This window comes from Arachis ipaensis, chromosome B1 (genome assembly GCF_059453495.1).
Source record: "Arachis ipaensis isolate K30076 ecotype BB chromosome B1, ASM5945349v1, whole genome shotgun sequence".
In the NCBI taxonomy this organism is placed as follows: Eukaryota; Viridiplantae; Streptophyta; class Magnoliopsida; order Fabales; family Fabaceae; genus Arachis; species Arachis ipaensis.
The window spans coordinates 138,891,450-138,911,329 of NC_142436.1; the positions used below are offsets into that span (position 1 = coordinate 138,891,450).

At 36.1% G+C, this 19,880-nt stretch overlaps 3 protein-coding genes across 4 annotated transcripts; 1 reads left to right on the forward strand and 2 right to left on the reverse strand.

Moving 5' to 3' along the window:
- Positions 1 to 272: 272 nt before the first annotated feature.
- Positions 273 to 4,782, reverse strand: LOC107636927 (acetyl-CoA acetyltransferase 2). The gene is made up of 15 exons (XM_016340401.3): positions 4,537 to 4,782; positions 4,394 to 4,441; positions 4,050 to 4,148; positions 3,594 to 3,767; positions 3,390 to 3,495; positions 3,088 to 3,226; positions 2,829 to 2,906; positions 2,672 to 2,737; positions 1,986 to 2,071; positions 1,644 to 1,743; positions 1,453 to 1,563; positions 1,336 to 1,377; positions 1,097 to 1,183; positions 917 to 1,002; positions 273 to 511 (listed from the first exon to the last, which is right to left on the reverse strand). The coding sequence occupies exons 2-15, from the start codon at positions 4,410 to 4,412 to the stop codon at positions 478 to 480; spliced, it is 1,227 nt and encodes a 408-aa protein (XP_016195887.1). The 5' UTR covers positions 4,413 to 4,441; positions 4,537 to 4,782; the 3' UTR covers positions 273 to 477.
- A 1,542-nt stretch (positions 4,783 to 6,324) lies between these two features.
- Positions 6,325 to 16,460, forward strand: LOC110263072 (uncharacterized). Its single transcript, XM_021103611.2, has 11 exons — positions 6,325 to 6,410; positions 8,798 to 8,863; positions 8,947 to 9,042; positions 9,166 to 9,231; positions 9,310 to 9,793; positions 9,881 to 9,967; positions 10,092 to 10,220; positions 10,311 to 10,445; positions 10,581 to 10,667; positions 10,792 to 10,857; positions 16,350 to 16,460. The coding sequence occupies exons 1-11, from the start codon at positions 6,325 to 6,327 to the stop codon at positions 16,458 to 16,460; spliced, it is 1,413 nt and encodes a 470-aa protein (XP_020959270.2).
- A 1,968-nt stretch (positions 16,461 to 18,428) lies between these two features.
- Positions 18,429 to 19,496, reverse strand: LOC107636908 (protein C2-DOMAIN ABA-RELATED 11). 2 transcript variants are annotated; one of them, XM_016340386.2, is made up of 3 exons: positions 19,231 to 19,496; positions 19,031 to 19,126; positions 18,429 to 18,934 (listed from the first exon to the last, which is right to left on the reverse strand). In XM_016340386.2, the coding sequence occupies exons 1-3, from the start codon at positions 19,339 to 19,341 to the stop codon at positions 18,641 to 18,643; spliced, it is 501 nt and encodes a 166-aa protein (XP_016195872.1). In that variant the 5' UTR covers positions 19,342 to 19,496; the 3' UTR covers positions 18,429 to 18,640. The 2 variants fall into 2 exon arrangements, with proteins under 2 accessions (XP_016195872.1, XP_016195867.1); XM_016340381.2 differs by having other exon boundaries at positions 19,031 to 19,159.
- Positions 19,497 to 19,880: the final 384 nt, after the last annotated feature.

A 19,880-nucleotide genomic window follows, 5' to 3' on the forward strand; every position in this document is an offset into this window, starting at 1 on the left:
ACTCCACATCTTAATAACTCCTGCCTTCCTTCTTTTTTTTCTTTTCCTTTCTTTTTGCATTTCTTTTTTTTATTATTATTATTATTTGTCCCCTTTGAATCTAATCTGCTGCCATAAAATTACCAAAATCTCTCAATCATTATGTAAGTTTATAATGAATAGCACAATAGTGAATTTTTTTTAACAAAAAAACTTTTTCCATAGAATAAATGTTATAAACAAGAAGGGGAAGGCATGCAAGTCATGCTCAGAATCCCCAAACCAAATTATTATGGAAGAAACTGAATGCCATTGAAAGCTGAACCAATAATAGTGTTAAAAGATATATGAATAGGAGATGAATCCAAGAAAGAAAAATGTGATGCTTAGCTAATACTTCCATATATTTCTCTAATTGAACTTATTACATTATTCATCGATCAAAGAAAAAAAAAATGCTACAGAAGTATTGTGAAGCAGTATGTGAGGAGACCAAGATCATAATTTAGAATGCCCCAACCTGGCTGATGGCCTGCAAATTTCAAAAATCCTCAATTATTGGGGATTTCTTGATTAATAATAAGCAAACATATGTTTAATTATTCATTCAGAAACATACCAAGACAGTTGATAGAGATTGTTACAACTTACAGGAATTAAGATTGTTCAATTTCATTGACAATATTTCCATTCTTTTATGTATAACCCTCATTGTTCTACAAGGATTATCTTCTTCCCTTTATTTAAGCCATATTTATCATCTTAAACCATATTTAAGCCTTCATATTTGAACATAAGGCTTTAAGGCCCCTGACTAATTCACCAGAAATTATAGTTATAACTTTATAAGCTACATTAATTAAAAACAAGGACCAACTACACCGTATAAAGTATGTTAAGCTTGGCTAAAGCTTAACCAAAGAAAAAAAGTGCTTACATGAGCTCAAGGACAAGTGCAGATGCTCCGCCTCCGCCATTGCAGATGCCAGCAACGCCATATCTCCCATTCTTCTGTCTCAATACCTAAAACAGCCGAACCCAAGTTGGTTCATATACATGCGAAAGTATGTAAGGGCAAAGGAATAAGATGCTTAGAGTAACCAAGATTGCAATTTACCCCTATTAATGTAACTAGGATTCGAGCCCCGCTGCAACCCAGTGGATGGCCTAATGATACAGCTCCACCATGTACATTAAGTTTGTCCTGCATTTAATAAGAAATGCATGAATTATATACAATATTTAGTCATGTAATGGGGCAGAATGAAGGAATCAAATTGGAGAAGCAGCCATGCTAGCCAAAAGAAAATGTCAGATTAATGTGCAAAGAACTAGTTTAGTCACATGAACACTCACAGGACTAAGACAAAGAAGCTTCTGATTTGCAAGAGACACAACCTGTATAGAAGAAATTAGAACAACAAAAGATAAAGGAAATAAGAATGAATGAGTAAAGGGTGCTGTATTCCTTACAGAAAAAGCTTCATTTATTTCATAATAATCAATTTGAGAAGCCTCTAGACCAGCATTTGATATAGCTTTTGGTATTGCAAGGGCAGGAGCAGTTGTAAATAATTCAGGTTCCTGTAAAGATCATTTTGATTCAGCTCTACATGATCATATTTATCAAGATCAAAACAGTTTAGAATAATCAGTCACAAGACCTGAGCCGCATCCGCGAATCCTCTTATCTTTGCTATTACATGCAATCCAAGCTCACGTGCTTTCTCTTCACTCACTAGCACTATCGCAGCAGCTCCATCACTAGTCAAATCCATAAACCAGTTCATTATCAATAAAAGGGCATGCACTTCACAACCTTGTGAGTGCTATATCACAGTTTTCTAGAATGGTATGATTAAAACTAATCGAATTTCTTGCAATGATGCATGGAACTATTCCCATGAATTCACATAAGAATAAAGAATGCACTCTAGATTTTAGAGCACACATAACAGATAAGCAAAGAGACATGTATGAGGAGTGACATGGTGGAAGAGACGGACCTTATGCTAGAAGCATTGCCAGCAGTCACAGTACCACCATTCGGCTTGAAGTTTGCTCTAAGCTTCTTTAACTTTGCAGCATCAAACTAGCCACAAGAACAATAATATAGATATCAATCAAAATGCACAAGTCTCCACCATAATCCAATGCCAAGCAAGTCAGAAAGACCATGAATCAAGTAAACTGCGAACCGTAAAAAGTCAGAAGAACTTCTGAACTAAATAACAGAAGTAATCACACCAACATTAACCATTGTATGATACCATATTAACAGAGCTTAATTTTAGGGTGTTCAGAAGAACCTTAACCTTGGCGGTACCAAAAGGCTAGATGCTGAGATAACACTGAAAACACAAATAACAATGAACTGAAAAATTCCCCTTGCCTTCCAAAAATCAACAACAGATACAGATTTTTTTTTATTACGGAACTGACGTGAATTTGGTGACAAATTTCTCTAGTTACACCAATAGAGGCAGAAGTACCACAAAATAAAAAAGAAAAAAAAAAGAGTAAAGTGAAAGAAACTCTAAATTCTAATAAACTCTCCTTTATGAGTAACTCTGGTTAGTACACTATACTATAGATGCGCATACACATGGCATTACAATGTAATCCTAATATCTACCACTATGTCCAATAGAGATACGTTAACACATGTAATTACATACTGTGATCTGCTTACCTTCCCCAATCCTTCATCTTTATCAACTATTCTAGAGGGTTTCCCTCTTCCACCAGAAACTTCAACCTGTAGGAGACCAAAGTGTTAAATCAGAATTACATAAATATTACTGCATAAGTTATCAACAATTCAGTGCAGGCAGAAATCATAATCACACCGGAACTATCTCCCAAGAAAAATGACCAGCATTTTGAGCAGCTATTCCTCTCTCAAAGCTTTGAATGGCATACGAGTCCTAACAGATATACATAGAAAAAAAGAATAGCAAGATAAATACTTGATTCAACTAAGGTTTTCAATGAGTTGAAATAATATATTCCAAGGGATAGAGTAATGTCATTTGGCAAGAAGGTAAACCTTCTCAAATCGATATAATAAAGAAATATATAAGCATAGCATGAAATATATTACGCAACCTGCTCATCTCTTGTTATGACATGCTGATCTGCACATAGTTCTGCACAAACTCCCATGCCAAAGTCATTATAGACATCCCAAAGGCCATCTTTGATCATACCATCAATGATCGTATCATGTCCATACCGAGACCCCTTCCTGTTTTACAAGTGCAATATATACAAGAAAAACCCAGCATAAAATGCAAGCAACTTAGTAGGTGAAACTAGGTGGGATAAAGTATCTACTGAAACACCACAAGAAAATCATTTGAACACGGCAGAAGTGTATAATTTTGGCAATTTATGAATTAAAAGAAAACCTTGCTTCTACAATGTACTTAGGCGCATTTGACATGCTTTCCATACCACCAGCCACAACAACATCATTTCTACCCAATTCTATGGTCTGTGCTGCAAGCATGGTAGCTGCAACAAAAAACACAGGACCGTGATTTCATCACATACCCGCTAATAAATCATATATTGGAGTATGAATAGCCTTCCGAACCCATTAAAAGATGTACCTTTCATCCCCGATGAACACACCTTGTTAATAGTCGTGCAGATTACAGAAGTAGGTATGCCTGCCCCTAAGGCGGCTTGTCGGGCAGGAGCTTGTCCTAAATTTGCACTAAGAACATTCCCAAAAAACACTTCTTGCACAAGTGATGGATCAACATTTGCTCTCTTGAGAGCAGCTGCATATATTTACATGACAGCATAAAACACAAGAAGATCAAGTATTTGATTCCATAAGAGTTTATCTATCTTATGTTAAGTTTACAAATTAGGAAAGTTTTCATTGAAGATATAAAAAATTTAAGTTTCCAATGCATTTGTTTTGCATGCATTAAACAAAAACATTTAAAACTTTCTACTAATGGTAAGGGTACATGTTAGCTAAACCCTTTCCATAATTAATAAGAACACTCCCCCCAACACACAACAAAAAAAATTGGACAAAGCACATTGATCATTACCCTTAATAACAATTGAGCCTAGTTGTGTTGCTGATAAAGATGATAGGTTGCCAAGTAGATCCCCCATTGGAGTCCTTGCAACACCAACAATACAAACATCTGTAACAAGAAAAGTACACACACATGCACCGAGGCTGAGTTAAAGCGGAGTTAAATTCACTGATTAGAGAGGCTTCATGCTGTTCTCATTTATCAACTATACTTCCCTTCAGAGGGGATTTATCTTAAGTTTCTAAAAATTCAGCAAGCTAAGGAAGTAGAGAGAAGCACCAACTCATGATCTCAAAACTGAAATTTGTAAATTAATGATTGGCGTTTCAAAATTTAACGAGAGAGAGACATACCTCGGGATTTTGGCGACATGGGGTGCTTCCGGAAATAGAAAAAATAACCTTTTGACAACAAAAGTGATATGTTATTGTTATGTCACAAGAACCATCACATAGTTAAAATTACTGTTACAGTTACGGTTGCAGAGGAAACTCACAGTCAGAACAAGAAGGAAACAGAAGAGAAGAAGGTCGATGTTAGAACAGAGGCGCCAGACTTTGAGAAGCCAAGCAAAGTAGCTAAGATCAAACGAAGGAAAAGTGAATTACGTTGGGAAACTAAATACGGCAATTATTATATGTTATTGTGAAAGGGACCCACTTCCTCATCTTTTTTTTTTTTTTTTTTTGTCTTTGCGCGCTCTCTTCCTCATCACTTTCATCAATTTCCATAGTAGTATACACTTTCCTTTCTTTGATCCTATTCTTATGGATTAAATTTTAGGCACGTAAGGCAACCTCTTTTAATTATTATTTTTATTCATTTTCTGTTTGCTTTGGACTTTTGGCTGGTAATTTTTTTTTATCAATTTTATCTTTTTATTACTATCCCATTACCACATGGCATAAATTATAAGCATGAAGCAGAACACTTTCATTTAGAAATTAGATGATAAATTACATTGGCATATGCATCTATATATGATGGAATTAATCATTATCATTAAACTAGATTGATACCTGAATGATGCGCAGAATGATAAATTAATGATAATATAAAATATATTTTAATAAATATTATATTATTTAAAAATTAACTAAAATATATATATAAATTAATATTAAATTTGATGTGTTTTTATTTAAAATATTTGTAATATAAAATTTGTTTATATTAAAATTATACAAAGTTATTTTTTATTTGTTATTTTTATTTTGTATTTGTTTTAATTTTTTTAATTTCTGTTGTTATTAGATTTGTTTTTTTTTTATATGTTCTTATGAAGACATATTTTTTAAAAAAAATTGGGGATATATGTTGGTTATGAATTCCCATCAATTATAAAAGAGAAAATATAAGGAGACATTAATTTTAGTGTACAATAAGGATAAAAAAAATTAAAATCATATAATAATTAATTTAATTAACGGGCCTGCTACACATACAAGCTTACAAGCTTACAAGTTGGCCCAGCCCAAATACAAGTCACGCGCATGAAGAGAGATTACATGGAGCGTCACCTTCACGCGCTCAACACTCAAACGGTTACGTATGGCAAACTCTTCCACTTCTTCCACTTCTCAAAGCGCTTCGAAAACAAGGAAACCCTTCCATTTTCGAGCGAAAATCAAAGTTCAAAATATACAAGTCATTGTTCGAAACCTCCGTCAAAACACCATCAAACTCTCCATCAAGAATCTGAAGAGAAAACAAAGCAACAATAGTCAACGTAAGTTCATTAAGATTCCTGTATATTTTCCATATTACAAACTACGTTTTACTTTCCTTCTACGTCGTTGTTCTAGGGTTTACTGTTATTCTTGCTTCTTTGTTACACTGTTCTTCTACGTTGTTGTTCTAAGTTATCCTGTTATTCTTGTTGTTCTAGATCTTCTGGTAACTGATTTTTGGGGGTTTATTCCGTAGATTGGGGGTGTATACTGCTTGACCTTGTAATGTGGCTTGATATTGAAGCATGTTTGAGTGATATCTGACTGATATATATGGATACTATATCTGAATCATATCTATGGGAGTATCTCACTGTTATCAATGGGTGTATCTGATTCTTACATATGGGTGTATCTTACTGTTATCAATGGGTGTATCTGACTCATATATGTGTGTATCTTACTCTTATTAATGGGTGTATCTGACTCATATATATGGGTGTATCTTACTGATATCTTTGGGTGTATTTTTCGTTTCAGAGAAAATGGCAGCAAGAAACCAAACAAAAGACCTTAAGTGTGCCACACATCTCCTAAGTGATAAGTTCAGAAACATGAGTGAGGAGAAGAAGACGATTGTGAGGGATCTCGGATTCGGTGGGTTGATGCACATCCCACCACTGAGGGTGGATCACCAACTGTTAAGGGAGCTGGCAAACAAATTCAAACTTGGGGAGAACAGACTGAAAACAGGATATGGTTCTTTCCAAATAACACCAAAAACAATAGGTGATGCGCTTGGCATCAATGCAACAGGTAACTAGCTTAAAATTATAGGTGTATATTAAGTTGATGCTTGGGTGTATTTAAGTTGATGCTTAGGTGTATTTGAACCGACTTTGATACTTTGTTATTTTCCTTTTTCTAGGAGATCTATTTCCTGAGAAAGTTGAGTATAAGAAACTTTCTGATGATGACAAAATAATTTTTAGAAGATTCCAGGGTAAGACCCTCAAAAGTCTTACCGATGAAATGATGGAAATCGGCGTTGGCAACGAAGAGGAACGCCTGATGTTCAAGAGGATATTCATCCTCTATATACAGATGGCGTTCCTTTTGCCAACGACGATAAACAAAATATCGCCTGTGCACTTGGCCCCAATTTTTAAGATGGACAGCACATCGGAGAGAAACTGGGGGGGCATGTTTTGACCTTCATGGTCAAGGGCATCACAGACTACAAGGAGAAAAAGAAGAAGGCAATTGATGGCTGCCTCTTCGCCCTGATGATAATTTACTTTCATCTTTCAAAAAACAAAGGAAAGAAGAAGGCTGAAAGACCACCAAAGTCCTGGATTGCCAACTGGACTAAGGAGCAGTTGGTGGAAAGAATGACTGCAAAAAGAGAGAAAACTTTGGTAAGTAAACATAATATGTTGGTTGTATTTTATTTACCTGAATGCTGCTAACTAAAATATCTAATGTTTTAGGGGATTGTGAAGATGGCGGAGACAAGAGCAAGAGAAAAAATGAAAAAAAAAAGAAAAAAAAACAAGAAATCAAAAAAACAAAAAAAGGAAGGCGAGTTCAACATCGTCTTCGGAGACAGAAACAACTACTGACAAGGACACTTCTACCTCTGAGTCTGAGACTCAAGAAGACTCAGAGGATTCAGGAAGAAAACACCGCAGCAAAAAGGAGAAAAAGTAAGTACCATACTTGGGTGTAATTTCTTTTTCGAGTTGGGTGTATTTTGTTGATCACGTTGGGTGTATGTAGTTTATTAAGCTGGGTGTGTTTCGTTTGCTGCGTTGGGTGTATATTGTATATTCAGTTGGGTGTATCTTGTGCATTCATTTGGGTGTATTTTTTAGTATGTTCTAAATAATGATTGTTTGCCTTCCAGAATGGACTCCAGAAAAAGAAAGAAGAGTCAAGAGGGGTCAGATTCTAATTTAGAATCTGAATCTGAATCAAGTGATGAGTAATGTCCTGAAATTATTACTCCTTTCTTTTGCCTTCATTATAAAGATTTCGTGTATTAACTGAAGTGTCTCTTATTAACTTATAGGAGCGAAGAATCATCACCGGTGGAGAAGGAAAAGAAAAAGAAAAAGACAAAAATATCACCAAAAAAGTAAGCACTTCTTTGGATAATATTCTGTGATAAAATTAATTTTTTATTTCTGATTGGTACTCTCTTTTTTTCCACCCAGAACACAACCAAAAAAGAAAAAAGTTGTTGTGGAGGATTCACCTCCTTAAGAAGATCAATACTTTGATGGGTACAGTACCTCGTAAGCTATATTACTGTCTATCATCGTAATTATTTTTGTTAACATCTTCTTTTATGAATGTAGTGAGAGATATGAAATATCAAGTGACGAACTGGAAGAATGGCTAAGGAAAAACGTTGATAAATCTGCTGCAGATGAGTATGTCTTGGTGGGGTGTCTATTTCAGATTTTGGTGTGTTTTGTTTGCTAATAATTGTTTCTTGTTTCGCAGGGAGAACCAAGCAGACCTGCGATCGACAGAAGGTCGCTATGTGTCCTCTGAAACGTAAGAAGCTTTATTTAATAAAATCTTGTTATCATGATTTGGGTGTATTTTGTGGAACCATTTGGGTGTATGTTGTTTATTAAGTTGGGATATTTCGTTTGTTGTGTTGGGTGTATATTGTCCATTCGGTTGGTTGTATCTTGTGCATTCATTTGGGTGTATTTTATACCTGTATCTTATTTTGTCTGAATAACATCAAATCTGTTTTAGAATACCGGCTGTGAACTTGGGAAGTGATGATCCTTCCTCTCAAGGACGCACAGAACAGAGTAGTGTAAAGCAGCCGTCAGAGAGCATGTAATTTCTCTTTCAGATAACCGTTACTTTTGTTCTTCTATTACCTTCTACTTCTAATTCTATATATATATTTTTTTAGAAAAAAAAGCCATTTATTATTTTATTCAAGAAAAAAAAGGCAGGAAAAGAAAGCAAAAACTGCAAGTATGTAAGTTCTCAAAAAACAAAGCCTGTCTTCTTTTTGAATTGTTCGGGTGTATTTTTTGACCTTCGTTGGGTGTATTTTAGGTTGAGTCCGGCTGATTCGAACATGATGGTTGTGAGGGAACAGACACCGTCGGATGCGCTTGCAATGTGAGTTTTTCAAGAATATTTAAACCTTATAACCTTATTATTTTCAAAGGCGTTGTTAACCCTTCTTTTTTCTTCTTGTTTAGAGTCCCGATTCATGTTTTTGTGCCGGCATCCCAAACAACCACTGAGACAGATTTTGAACCAACCCCTATGCTACAGATTGAAGGGACTACAGAAACGTAAGAAATAGTATTGGGTGTATATTTGTTTAGAGTTTGGGTGTATATTTGCTAACAGTTTGGGTGTATATTGTTCATGATTAGTTTTTTTTACGCCATGATTAATTTTGTGTAACTGTGCAGCACTCCTGAAACCCCCAAACAACTTCAAGAGACCACACCCACGATTCCCCCAGCTCCAACTAAAATGTAAGTTCATCAGACTAAATTTAATCTTTGCTTATCATCTGTATATTCTTATTCTTATTCTTATACATGATGACGCAGTCATCCAGCCGCAGAAGACGCTGCTGCCCTGTTGATGATGGCACGGACAGCAACCTATGTTCCTAAAACATATCCAGGTGTGCCATCATTCAGCCTTGGATTGACTGATTCAAGCCAGGAGGGGGCGTCAACGCAGGAGACAGAAAGGGCAAAATCTCCTGAAGCTGCAAATTTGCTAGAACAATTGGACGATTTGGTCCAAAAAATAGCAAGCAGTGCGGCGAAGGGAAAAAACAAAAGTCCACAAATTCAGAGGGAGACTGGGGGAGAAAGTTCTGCGAAGTTTGAAACTCCTGGGGCAATAAATCAGATTACGGATGATATGAAACAAAAGTGCTACATCTGGGGGACGAGACTGAAGGAAGACGCAGATGGCAATACTAACGAGTATGAGGAGATGTGCACTCTCATTGCCCAAAATGAATACATTTTGATGAGAATGCACCTTGCATCCCTCCAGGCAAAAAGTGATATAGAATCTCAGGTAATATTAGAATAACATTAATGTTTTTACACCAAAGTCAATTGCAATGTTTATTAATGTAAAATTGATTTCGGCATATATTTCTAGATTGTATCTGCCATCTGCCTCATCCTCAACCAAAAAAATAAAAAGAGGTTTCAAGAACAAATATACTGTCTCCCCCCCGATATTGTGGTAAGTGTTACTTCTACGAACTTTGGGTGTATTTTCTGTATTGAATTGGGTGTACTTTTTACGTTCAATTGGGTGTAAGTTGTGTATTTTCAGTATTTCATTTCTTGTTTCGCAATTCTTGCAGAGCATGGCACTTTCAGATCACCCAAATGGGGAATTCATATCACCGAAAACGAATAAGGAATTCAGGGTGGAAGGCTACCCGAGTTTTATTCCCTTCATAGATAGAAAAAAATTAACTTCGCATCCATATGTAAGTTTTCGTTTGCTAAATTTGTTAGTACGCTTATTTACTTATATGCCAAATAAGATAACGCACTGTTGAAATGTGGCAATCCTTCAGATTTTTGCACCTGTTTGCCACTCGGGGCATTGGTGGTTATGGATGATAAATACAACGAAGCAGAAATGTCATATACTTGACTCGCTACACAAAAAAGCTCCAAGCGAAGAGAGAAAGCAGATTAATAAATTCAATGTAAGTTGTCTCTGTCTTCTTTACTTTAATAGATAAGTCTATTTCGTTAGTTGTGTTGGGTGTATGTTGTCCATTCAGTTGGGTGTATCTTGTGCATTCATTCGGGTGTATTACTGATTTGTTTTGGTATTTAAGGGATATGTATTTTCAATATTGAGAGCATATGTCGGCGGGGAACCTCTGGAGAAAGACGAGAAGGAGAAGGAAATTAAAGCATCATATGTTAAAATATCAGGCCAAAAAACAAGGTATAAATTTGTAACTCTGAACATTAAACTTTCCTAAATGAGATTTGTAATCTATTTTCTTCGTTTTCAGCTATGACTACGCTATCTACGTTATGAAGTGGCTTGAGTTAATTGAGCCGGAAAACATTAAAAAGGGGAAGTATAAATGGGATAATTGGAAACAGGTAACTATCTTTAGAATTATATAACTCTGTATTACTTTACTGAATTAATATTGCTGTTTAAACAGAATATACTTTTTAATTGTAGGAGGAGGTGGACCACTATAGAGTGGAGTATGCTTCCCGGATACTATTCAGTGAGATGAATAAACAGAGAGATCGGACAATTAGAGAGAGTAGTGCTATAAGGCTGTCAAAGCCATCCTCTGTATTATTGAGTCCGTTTTGTCAGATAAATTCTGCTGATATAGAAACTGCGTAATCCAACTGCTGGGTAGTTTGTAAATTGAACAAATGATGTAAATATTTGCCATTTATCAACAATTTTTATTCCATGTATATTTTTTTCCATAGTTAAACTATCTGTGCTGTTAAACTGTCTGTGCTGTATTCAAAAGCTGTATTACAGGTGGTAAAATATGAAGGAAAAAATCAAGGCATATATAAACGCAAATTATAAAGTGTTACACCCAACGCAGGCCTAATAATACACCCAAGATTGCATAAAATATACACCCAAACTGTCTGTGCTGTATTCAAAATGTATGAATTACATGTACTAAAATATGAAGAAAAACATCAAATCAAATATACACTCATAACCTGCGAATTTTTACAGCTTTTGTTCTATATGTATCTATATATGTATCTATATGTAAATTGTCAATGAACAAAAATACACCCAAAAGAACACTTCTTTTACACCCATATTCTCTAAAACTATACACCCAAAGAGTTATCCCCTGCTGCTGGTACCCTGAACTGATAATTTATAACGTGTGCTTGATATTGGCTGAAATTTGAATGCACCGCTGATGCAGCATCAAACAGGTTTATCTAAATATAACACTCACACATTAGCTAAACTATTAACGAGATAAATAAACTCAATCGCCACAAATTTAAAGAACATTACTTTTACCTCGCTTAAAACTTTCGTCTTCTTCTTCTTTGTGGTATTTGCGATCTGTTTGTCCAATTTTGAACCTAGCCTATTTTTTGGACGTCCTCTTGTTCGAATCCTTGGCGGGCTTTGAAGCTCGTTAACGGATTCCAAGTTGGCGTCTTCGTGGGATAAAGAAGATGTCCCCTTCCTTTTGGCTTTTAAAGATTCCATCTCGACCATGACGTTATCGTACGCACGGTGCAGAATTGCAGTCAGCTCCTCCGATTTGGATGCAAATTCGCAAATATTTTGCGAACGAAAAACCAATTGGTCGAACCTCTTGCTTCTTGGCTCCATCAGTGGCTCGTCGTGGCTGCTCTTGATGTGTGTGTGTCGCCTCTTTACCTTCTTGCTCCATCGTTCCAGTATATATCTAGGGGACACTTGGCTTACTTGTTCGAAGCTTAACACGCTTAGTGCGTGACGGCACAGTATCCCTCTCGACTCGAATAATAAGCTTTGGTATTTTACCTTGGCTACAACTGAGTCGTAAGTAACCACGAACTTGTTGAATATTGAGCTGGAAACTTGTTCTCCGACTTCGTATACTGAATAGCCTAGAGCGGAATTCTTTAATCTGGTGATGCAATTCGTCTTTCCTCTAAGTTGCGCTTGGACTTCCCTAAACTTTGCATGCGTGTACGCATCTTGAAACTGAGCTTCAATGGAGGATTTGGTTGCACACGGTATGACCGTATGAAAATCTGCAGCATCTGATTCTCTCTCTGCTTGCTCCCTGCTTCCGAGGCAATTATCGTATTGTTTGACAAACTGAATAAGCAAGCTGTTCCGGGTGATATACTTGTTAAAAAATGAATGCATGCTCTCGCTCCTTTGTGTGCTTCTCATCCCTGCCCAGAAGTGGTGATCCAGATAGATAGGAACCCATATGTGACGGTGTTCGTACAGATCTGCATAATACACCCAAACATAGACTATAAATACACCCGAGGGGACATGCAATATACACCTCTGCTGCAGATTTTAAAAAGACATTACCTGAAAGCCACTTGTTGTCCGCAAGACCAAAATTCAGCAGAAAATCATTCCAATTCCTATCAAATGAGTCTTTGCTGTGAGAGTTCCAAACAACTTGGCTCATTTCTTGTTCGATATCGGCATGTCCCTTGTACCCGTTTAATTTGCTTGGAATCTTCTTCATGATGTGCCAAATACACCAACGGTGAACTGTTGTTGGCATACAGGCCTCTAAAGCCCTTTTCATTGATGCGCACTGATCGGTGAGAAACCCTTTCGGAGCGTTTCCTCCCATGCAACGAAGCCAGCATTGAAATAACCATTTGAATGATTCAATTTCTTCGTTCTTCATCAAAGAGCATCCGAGAAGTGTTGACTGACCGTGGCGATTCACCCCGACAAAAGAACCACAGACCAAATTATACCTGAAACAAATTACCATAGTCCAGAATGCAAAATCATTAGGTACACCCCAACAAATGCTTCGTATACACCCAATGAAACAGCCAATATACACCTCTGCTGCGGATTCGTAAAAATAAATTAATTTAGCATCATAAACAGGGGCAGTTTGTTACCTGTTTGTATTGTAGGTGGTGTCGAATGAAATGACGTCTCCGAAATACTCAAAGGCGGCTCTGCTTCTTGCATCGGCTCAAAAAGCCAGCTTAATCGATTGATCCTCCTCGAGTTCGAGCTCAAAAAAGAAATTCGGATTCTTCTCTTTCATTCTTAACAAATATTTCCCGAATTCCTTTGCATCTTCTTGTTCGGAAACATTCCGCACTTCCCTGGTAATGTAATTCCTCACGTCCTTTTTGATAAAATTTAACTCGCGGTGGCCCCCGGCAGCCGCAACAAATGATTGGTAAGTTTTGCTTGGTCTGATACCGGCCTCCTCGTTATTCTCTATCGTACGACGAATGGACATGCTTAGTTCCCTGTGCTGTTTGAGCATCTCTGCTTTACTTGGACAGCAGGGGTGTGAATGATCCAGCACAACCTTTGAAATGATCCAAGCACCGACATCCTTCAATGTGTGTATATAAATTCTTGCTGGACAGTTTAAACCAGCTATCGGATTGGTCTTCTCGGTCAGAGATATTTTAGATTTCCATTTTCCTTCTCTGCTACATGTAATCAGTTGATTCTTAATCTCGTTTCCCTTCCTATTTGTGCACCGAACTCTTGTAGAGAAACCTGCAGCCTTGGCGTAGTTCCTGTAAAATTTTTCAGCATCTTCAAGGGTGGTAAAGGTCATTCCAACCTTCGGAACAAGCTCGTCATCAACAACTGAGAGAGGCTGCACAATACACCGTGTCAGAACTGTGAATACACCCATAGATATGATTCAAATACACCCAATTATGTCTAATATGATACACCCGAACTGCAACAACTCAACTACAGAATGACCTTTAAAGCCATAAACTGTAAAATACACAGGCTGCAGAATACACCATGTCAACAACTAAAAACACACCCAATCATGTCTGATATAATACACCTGAACAACAACAACTCAATTAAAATAACAAAAAACCAGTAAAGTGTAAATACACCCACACTTCTAGCAAAAATACACCCAAAAAAGACCTGATCTACACCCGAGCGTCTGCTACAAATTCCAGATAATTAATCACAACTAATACATTGAATCGACAGATTCATGTTAACGTGTTAGTTTCACAGTCAATGTTCAGCAATTTTTCAACTACACAATGCTATACAAATTACTGAAAGAAAATTCATACTAATCCTATGTAAATCAAACCTCAGGAACTTCGTTAGATTCAAATTCATAATCCACTTCGCCTGGATTCAGCTGACAATCTGAGGTTGAATGATCCATTATCTTCAAAACGAGTTCAAACTTTGATTTCAGAAAACAACAAATCAAAATAGAAAACGAAGCTCGAGTTGCAGAGAGAGAAAAAGGTAACGTAAACGAAGAACATACCAGTGAGAAAAGGAGAGGAAAAGAACGATGGAGAAGAAGGACGGAAGACGCGCGAGAAGAAGAACAACCAAATCTCAAAATAACGAAAACGAAGAAGGAAACAAATATTTTAAATTTGGTAGTTAGATATACGCGGGATCTTATATAGCGCGTGTAATCAACGTATGTGGAGCAGCGCGTATTTTGGTTTTATTGTTTAATGAACTTGTAAAGCATACAAGCCCTAATGGCTTGTATGCAGAGCTTTTCCGTTTAATTAATTATTAACAATTACCGTTCTTGAATTAAAAAAAAAAACACTAGGATTTGAAATTATGGAGAGAGCAAACCCGCTTCCCTCTGCATGTGAGTTCTCTTCGTCTCTCCTATTCTCTTCTATTCTCACTGGTCTGTGGCCGCAAAAAACACAAGCCGCCACCGCCCAGAACACCCACTGACGCAAGAGTGCTCGCCGCGGACGTCTGTGCACTTCTTTCGCGTACAAAGAGTGACCCGAACAGCCCCATTGCGGCGTTCGTGCAGCCCCTAGCAGCACTTCTTTTTCGATTTCAGTTGGAGAATTTTGTCATAAAAAAAATGTATAGTAAGCTACTAGAGAAACCATTTTACCGAGCAATTTACACCATACATCATGTATGCATGCTTCCTTTAATTTTTTTTGTTTGTTTTTTTTTCCTCCAATATAATATAGTTTTTTTTTTGGGATCAGTTTGGATGGAATTAACATGTTAGTTCTTGTCAATATCTTCACTCATTAGCAATGTTGATTGCAAACATATCAAGTAATACGTTTTTTAGCTCTTTTTTCCCTTTTTTTGACACTTCTGATTTAATTCTGTTATCTTTCACAATCTAACCGCCGTCAACTCTCTCTATTTTGCAAATGTGTTGAATGTTCAATTCACTGAATATGTAGATGGTTATTTTAATTCTTAATTGGATGGTTATTTTATTCGTTTCAGATTAAGTATATATAATTAACAAATGTTGGATGGTCATTTTACTGGTAGCCAGATGATTATTTTAATAAGGATTAAGTATTTTTTTCATCCCTAAAGTTTGGGGTGAAAATCAAATTCGTCGCCTACTTTTTTTGTTATTAAAATCATCTTCAACATTACAAAACATTATAAAATCATCATTTTGTCTAGGAACAATATTTTTTGGACAATTTTACCCTTAAACAAAAATTAAAAAAAAAAAGACTTCAAAAGCTAGGTTCCACCAGTCACCAGATCCTTCCCCTTTCCACGCCATACTCCCTCACTTCAAAAGCAGGTGGAAATCGAGCATTGCTTCCCAGTTGTTTGCATTCTCTCTCTTCCCATACATAGCCTTTCTCTACTTCATTACCAAGTCCAAGACTTCCCCTAACCTCACCCTCTTCGACTTCTACTTCTTGCTCGCCTTCGTCGGAGCCACTAGTTAGTTTCCCTTCCTTTCATATCTCTTCTTTTATGCTTCGGATTTCAATTATTTAACCACCTCCATTCCATTCTGCAGTACTAGCTGAGATTTACGGTAAGTTTTATTTCACATCCTAAATATAAATACATACATACATTAAGCTCTTAATTGCAGGCTTTCTGATGATTTTTCTTAAAGGTGCAGTATGGGACTTCACTCTCCAACGTGGATTGGTTGCATGGCGGAGCTGCTGAATTTGCTATTGTGAATTTGCTGAGTTTATTGTTTGTTGAATTTGGTTGTTGCTGTTACTGAGGAAGAGAAGAAGAATTGGAATTTTTTGGGTGGGGGATGGGGAGGAAGGAGGAATTCGAAGAGAGTAGGAAAAAAGGGGATGGGAAAGGAAGAGGAAAGAGAGATCGGGGATGAAGGTGGGGTGTGGGGGGTGGAGTGTTTTTGTTTTTGTTTTTTTTAATATTATTTTTATTATTTTTATTAATTGTTAAGGATAATTTGGTCAAAAAAATAAAATTGAAGTAGAAAATGATGATTTTATAACGTTTTGTAATGTTGAGGGTGATTTTAATAACAAAAAAAGGTCAGGGATGAATTTGATTTTCACCCCAAACCTTAGGGACGAAAAAAGTACTTAACCCTTTTAATAACTACGTGAATAGTTGTTTGATGACAATCCCACGACGGTGACGAGAGAGGGGGATACAGGAGTGACTGCTGGCTGGGGAGGAAGAGTGATTTGGGGGTGAAAATTGTTTATAATTTAGGGTTTGGATGGTTATTTTTGAAATAACTGAACGAAGGTTTTTGGATATAAGGTAATTTGTAGAATGATTTTTATTTTTTACCCTTATTAGGATAAACAACCAGTCCATTGTACACATTGTTAAGATTTCTCATTGTCTCCTTAGCGGAGTTCATTATAAAATATCTTGAACCCATGACAAGTGATTTATTTAAGACAAGATTTTTTTATTGCCATTTTGATAAAAACTTTTTCAAAATTAGGGAGAGAAAATAAGCAGTTGAAAAAGGAAATTACTTAGAATATATTGTCGTTATTACATTTAAATCCTCGCACTAGACAATGTGAAATAGAAGTACAAAGGTTAATTCATATGCAAAATATTACAAACTAATTGTCAGACGTATTTATTGACCTAAAGAGAGTAACAAAATTTCACATTCCAGCTGCAAATGTATCAATAAAAATAAGTATTTCGGAAGGTTGAATTGTTAGTACAAATGAAAGCAATCCACGCCTAATAAATGGAAGACCAATCGGTTCTAAGGATAAAAATCCCCAAAAAAGGAGAGAGATAATCAATCATCATGGTCACAATATGGAGGCAAATACTCAAAGGGGATCCGAAAACATAACTATTGACGAAACCTCTGAAGAGGTTCAGGTAGTTGAAAATGAAGAGATCTCGATAAGTTATGTCACTACCGAAAAAATATGAGATCGAAAGAATACTGTTGTCGACAACATTTTTACTTATAATATTGTTGTAGAAATAGTAAAGCAAGATAAGGATCATGAACCAAAATCTGTCAAGGAATGCAGACAGAGAGATGATTGGCCAAAATGAAAAGACGCAATTCACGCTGAATTAACTTCACTTAGAAAATGTGAAGTTTTTAGTCTTATAGTCAAAATCCCTGAATGTATAGAACCAGTGGGATACAAGTGAATTTTTGTGCGCAAACGAAATGAGAAAAATAATAAAAAAAAAAAAGATACAAAGCACGACTAGTAGTACAAAGGTTTTCACAAAAAACTTGGTATTGACGATGTGGAAACATATTCTCCTGGTGGATTCAATTAACATTTAAGATATATGATTAGTTTGGTTATGTATGAAAAGCTTGACATACCCCTAATGAATGTTGTTACAGCCTATTTATACGGCTCAATTGATAAAGAAATTTATATGAAAGTTCTTGAATGACTCAAAATTCCTAAAGCATACAATAATTTTTTAGAGATTTGTTCAGTAAAACTTCAAAAATCTTTATATGATTTAAAACAAAGAAAAAAAGAAAAATGCATTTATGAAAAAAATAATAAAAATAGTTATTTATGTGTGGTGTATATATATAAAAAAAATTTGACAATGATGTTTAAGAAAAAAAGAGAAAATAAAATGAGTAGTAAGAAAAATAAAGTGAGTAATAAGGGGAGATAATTACTTAGCCGTAGAGTAGAACTCGTACTTATAATGTATTACGAAAATAAGGATTAGAATTTGAGAGAAGGAGAAAGAATAAGGAGAATAATAGATAATTCTATTATTGATTGTATGCATTAGAGAACATGAGAAGGGCTATTTATAGCCAAGGGTCTAACTCTTAGCCAAGGACCCAACTTTTAGCTAAGGGTCCAACGTCTCGCTAGAATATTCACAATAAATATATTTATAACAGGTATTAACTTTTATATAATAAGAATAGATAAATAAATTGACTAAGGTCTAAAGCTACGAAGAGGCAACAGGAGTGATCAACTTGATGGTCAATTCAAGCTCCCCGGACTCAACTCCATCAAGCCTTAACCAAACATTCTGCACCACCTCTCCATTCACATTATTTTTGATGATGCTTTCACGGACAAGACAGTTATCTCTCTCTGGCATCACCTTCCTCAGTGCTGTTTCACCACATGAACTCCCCAAAATGTCCCTCAATCTAGCTGCAGACACCAATGGCTGAAGGTTCAGGTATGATTTTCCCATCTTGTCATCAGCCTTCCAAACATCTTTATCAAATACCTCCTATTCATACAAGACCAACTTGTTAGTTAGTTTACACTATATTAGGAAGTTTGATTATTTAAGAAGAGCAAACAAATATCAAGAAACTCAACTCACCAAATTGAGAAATCCCAATGGTTCAGTGAGAGTGAAATTTAGCTCTTCATTCCAAACAGGATTCAAGCAGCTATTGATGACCCTGGTCTTTGCTGTCTGATACACAGTTAGATGAATCATACTAACATTCTGATCTGAGATTAAACTATGTTGATTAGTGTTGATATGATATTAATTAAAACAAAAAAAAAAGGATATACCTGATTGCCAAGCTTGACCACAACATAAGGATCACTGCTCTTGAAATCCCGGATCACTAATGTTTTCCCTCGCACAACTGTGATTTTCAGTAGCCTCAACCCTTCACCCATTAATTTTAATTATAGAGCAACAAGAACACAACTAGAACAAAGAAAAAGAAACCAGCAAGTGAATGCCGACAAACAGAAGCAAGGGAAAACTCAACAGAATGAGTGGAGAGTATATTCCACACAACTATATAAAGAAGCAAGTGCTAATGGAACATCCTCGTCCAGAGTCACCACGTGAAGCTTGCTTGTCATTCCACCTCGACACCGCGGGTTGACCATTGACCAGACTTCCTCGCTGATCTGCTGTCATGGAAACTGGAAGAGAGCGCGTCACTTCACTAACAAATATTGATACTCAACATTCGTTCTTGCATTTTAATCATTTCTTATTAGTCTATTTTGAAATGCACAATTTACTAGCGAAAAATGTGTTCTATATCATATATCATGTATAAATTAGTTCACTCGCTCCAAGTGCGTCCTTAATTTATTTCGTCCTGAAAAAGGACTTCAGTTCTTAACAAAGAACAAAACGTTTATTAATTACTTGGTATACTCTCACTTAAATACTCCGTTTTCAATTTCATTAATTGAATTTC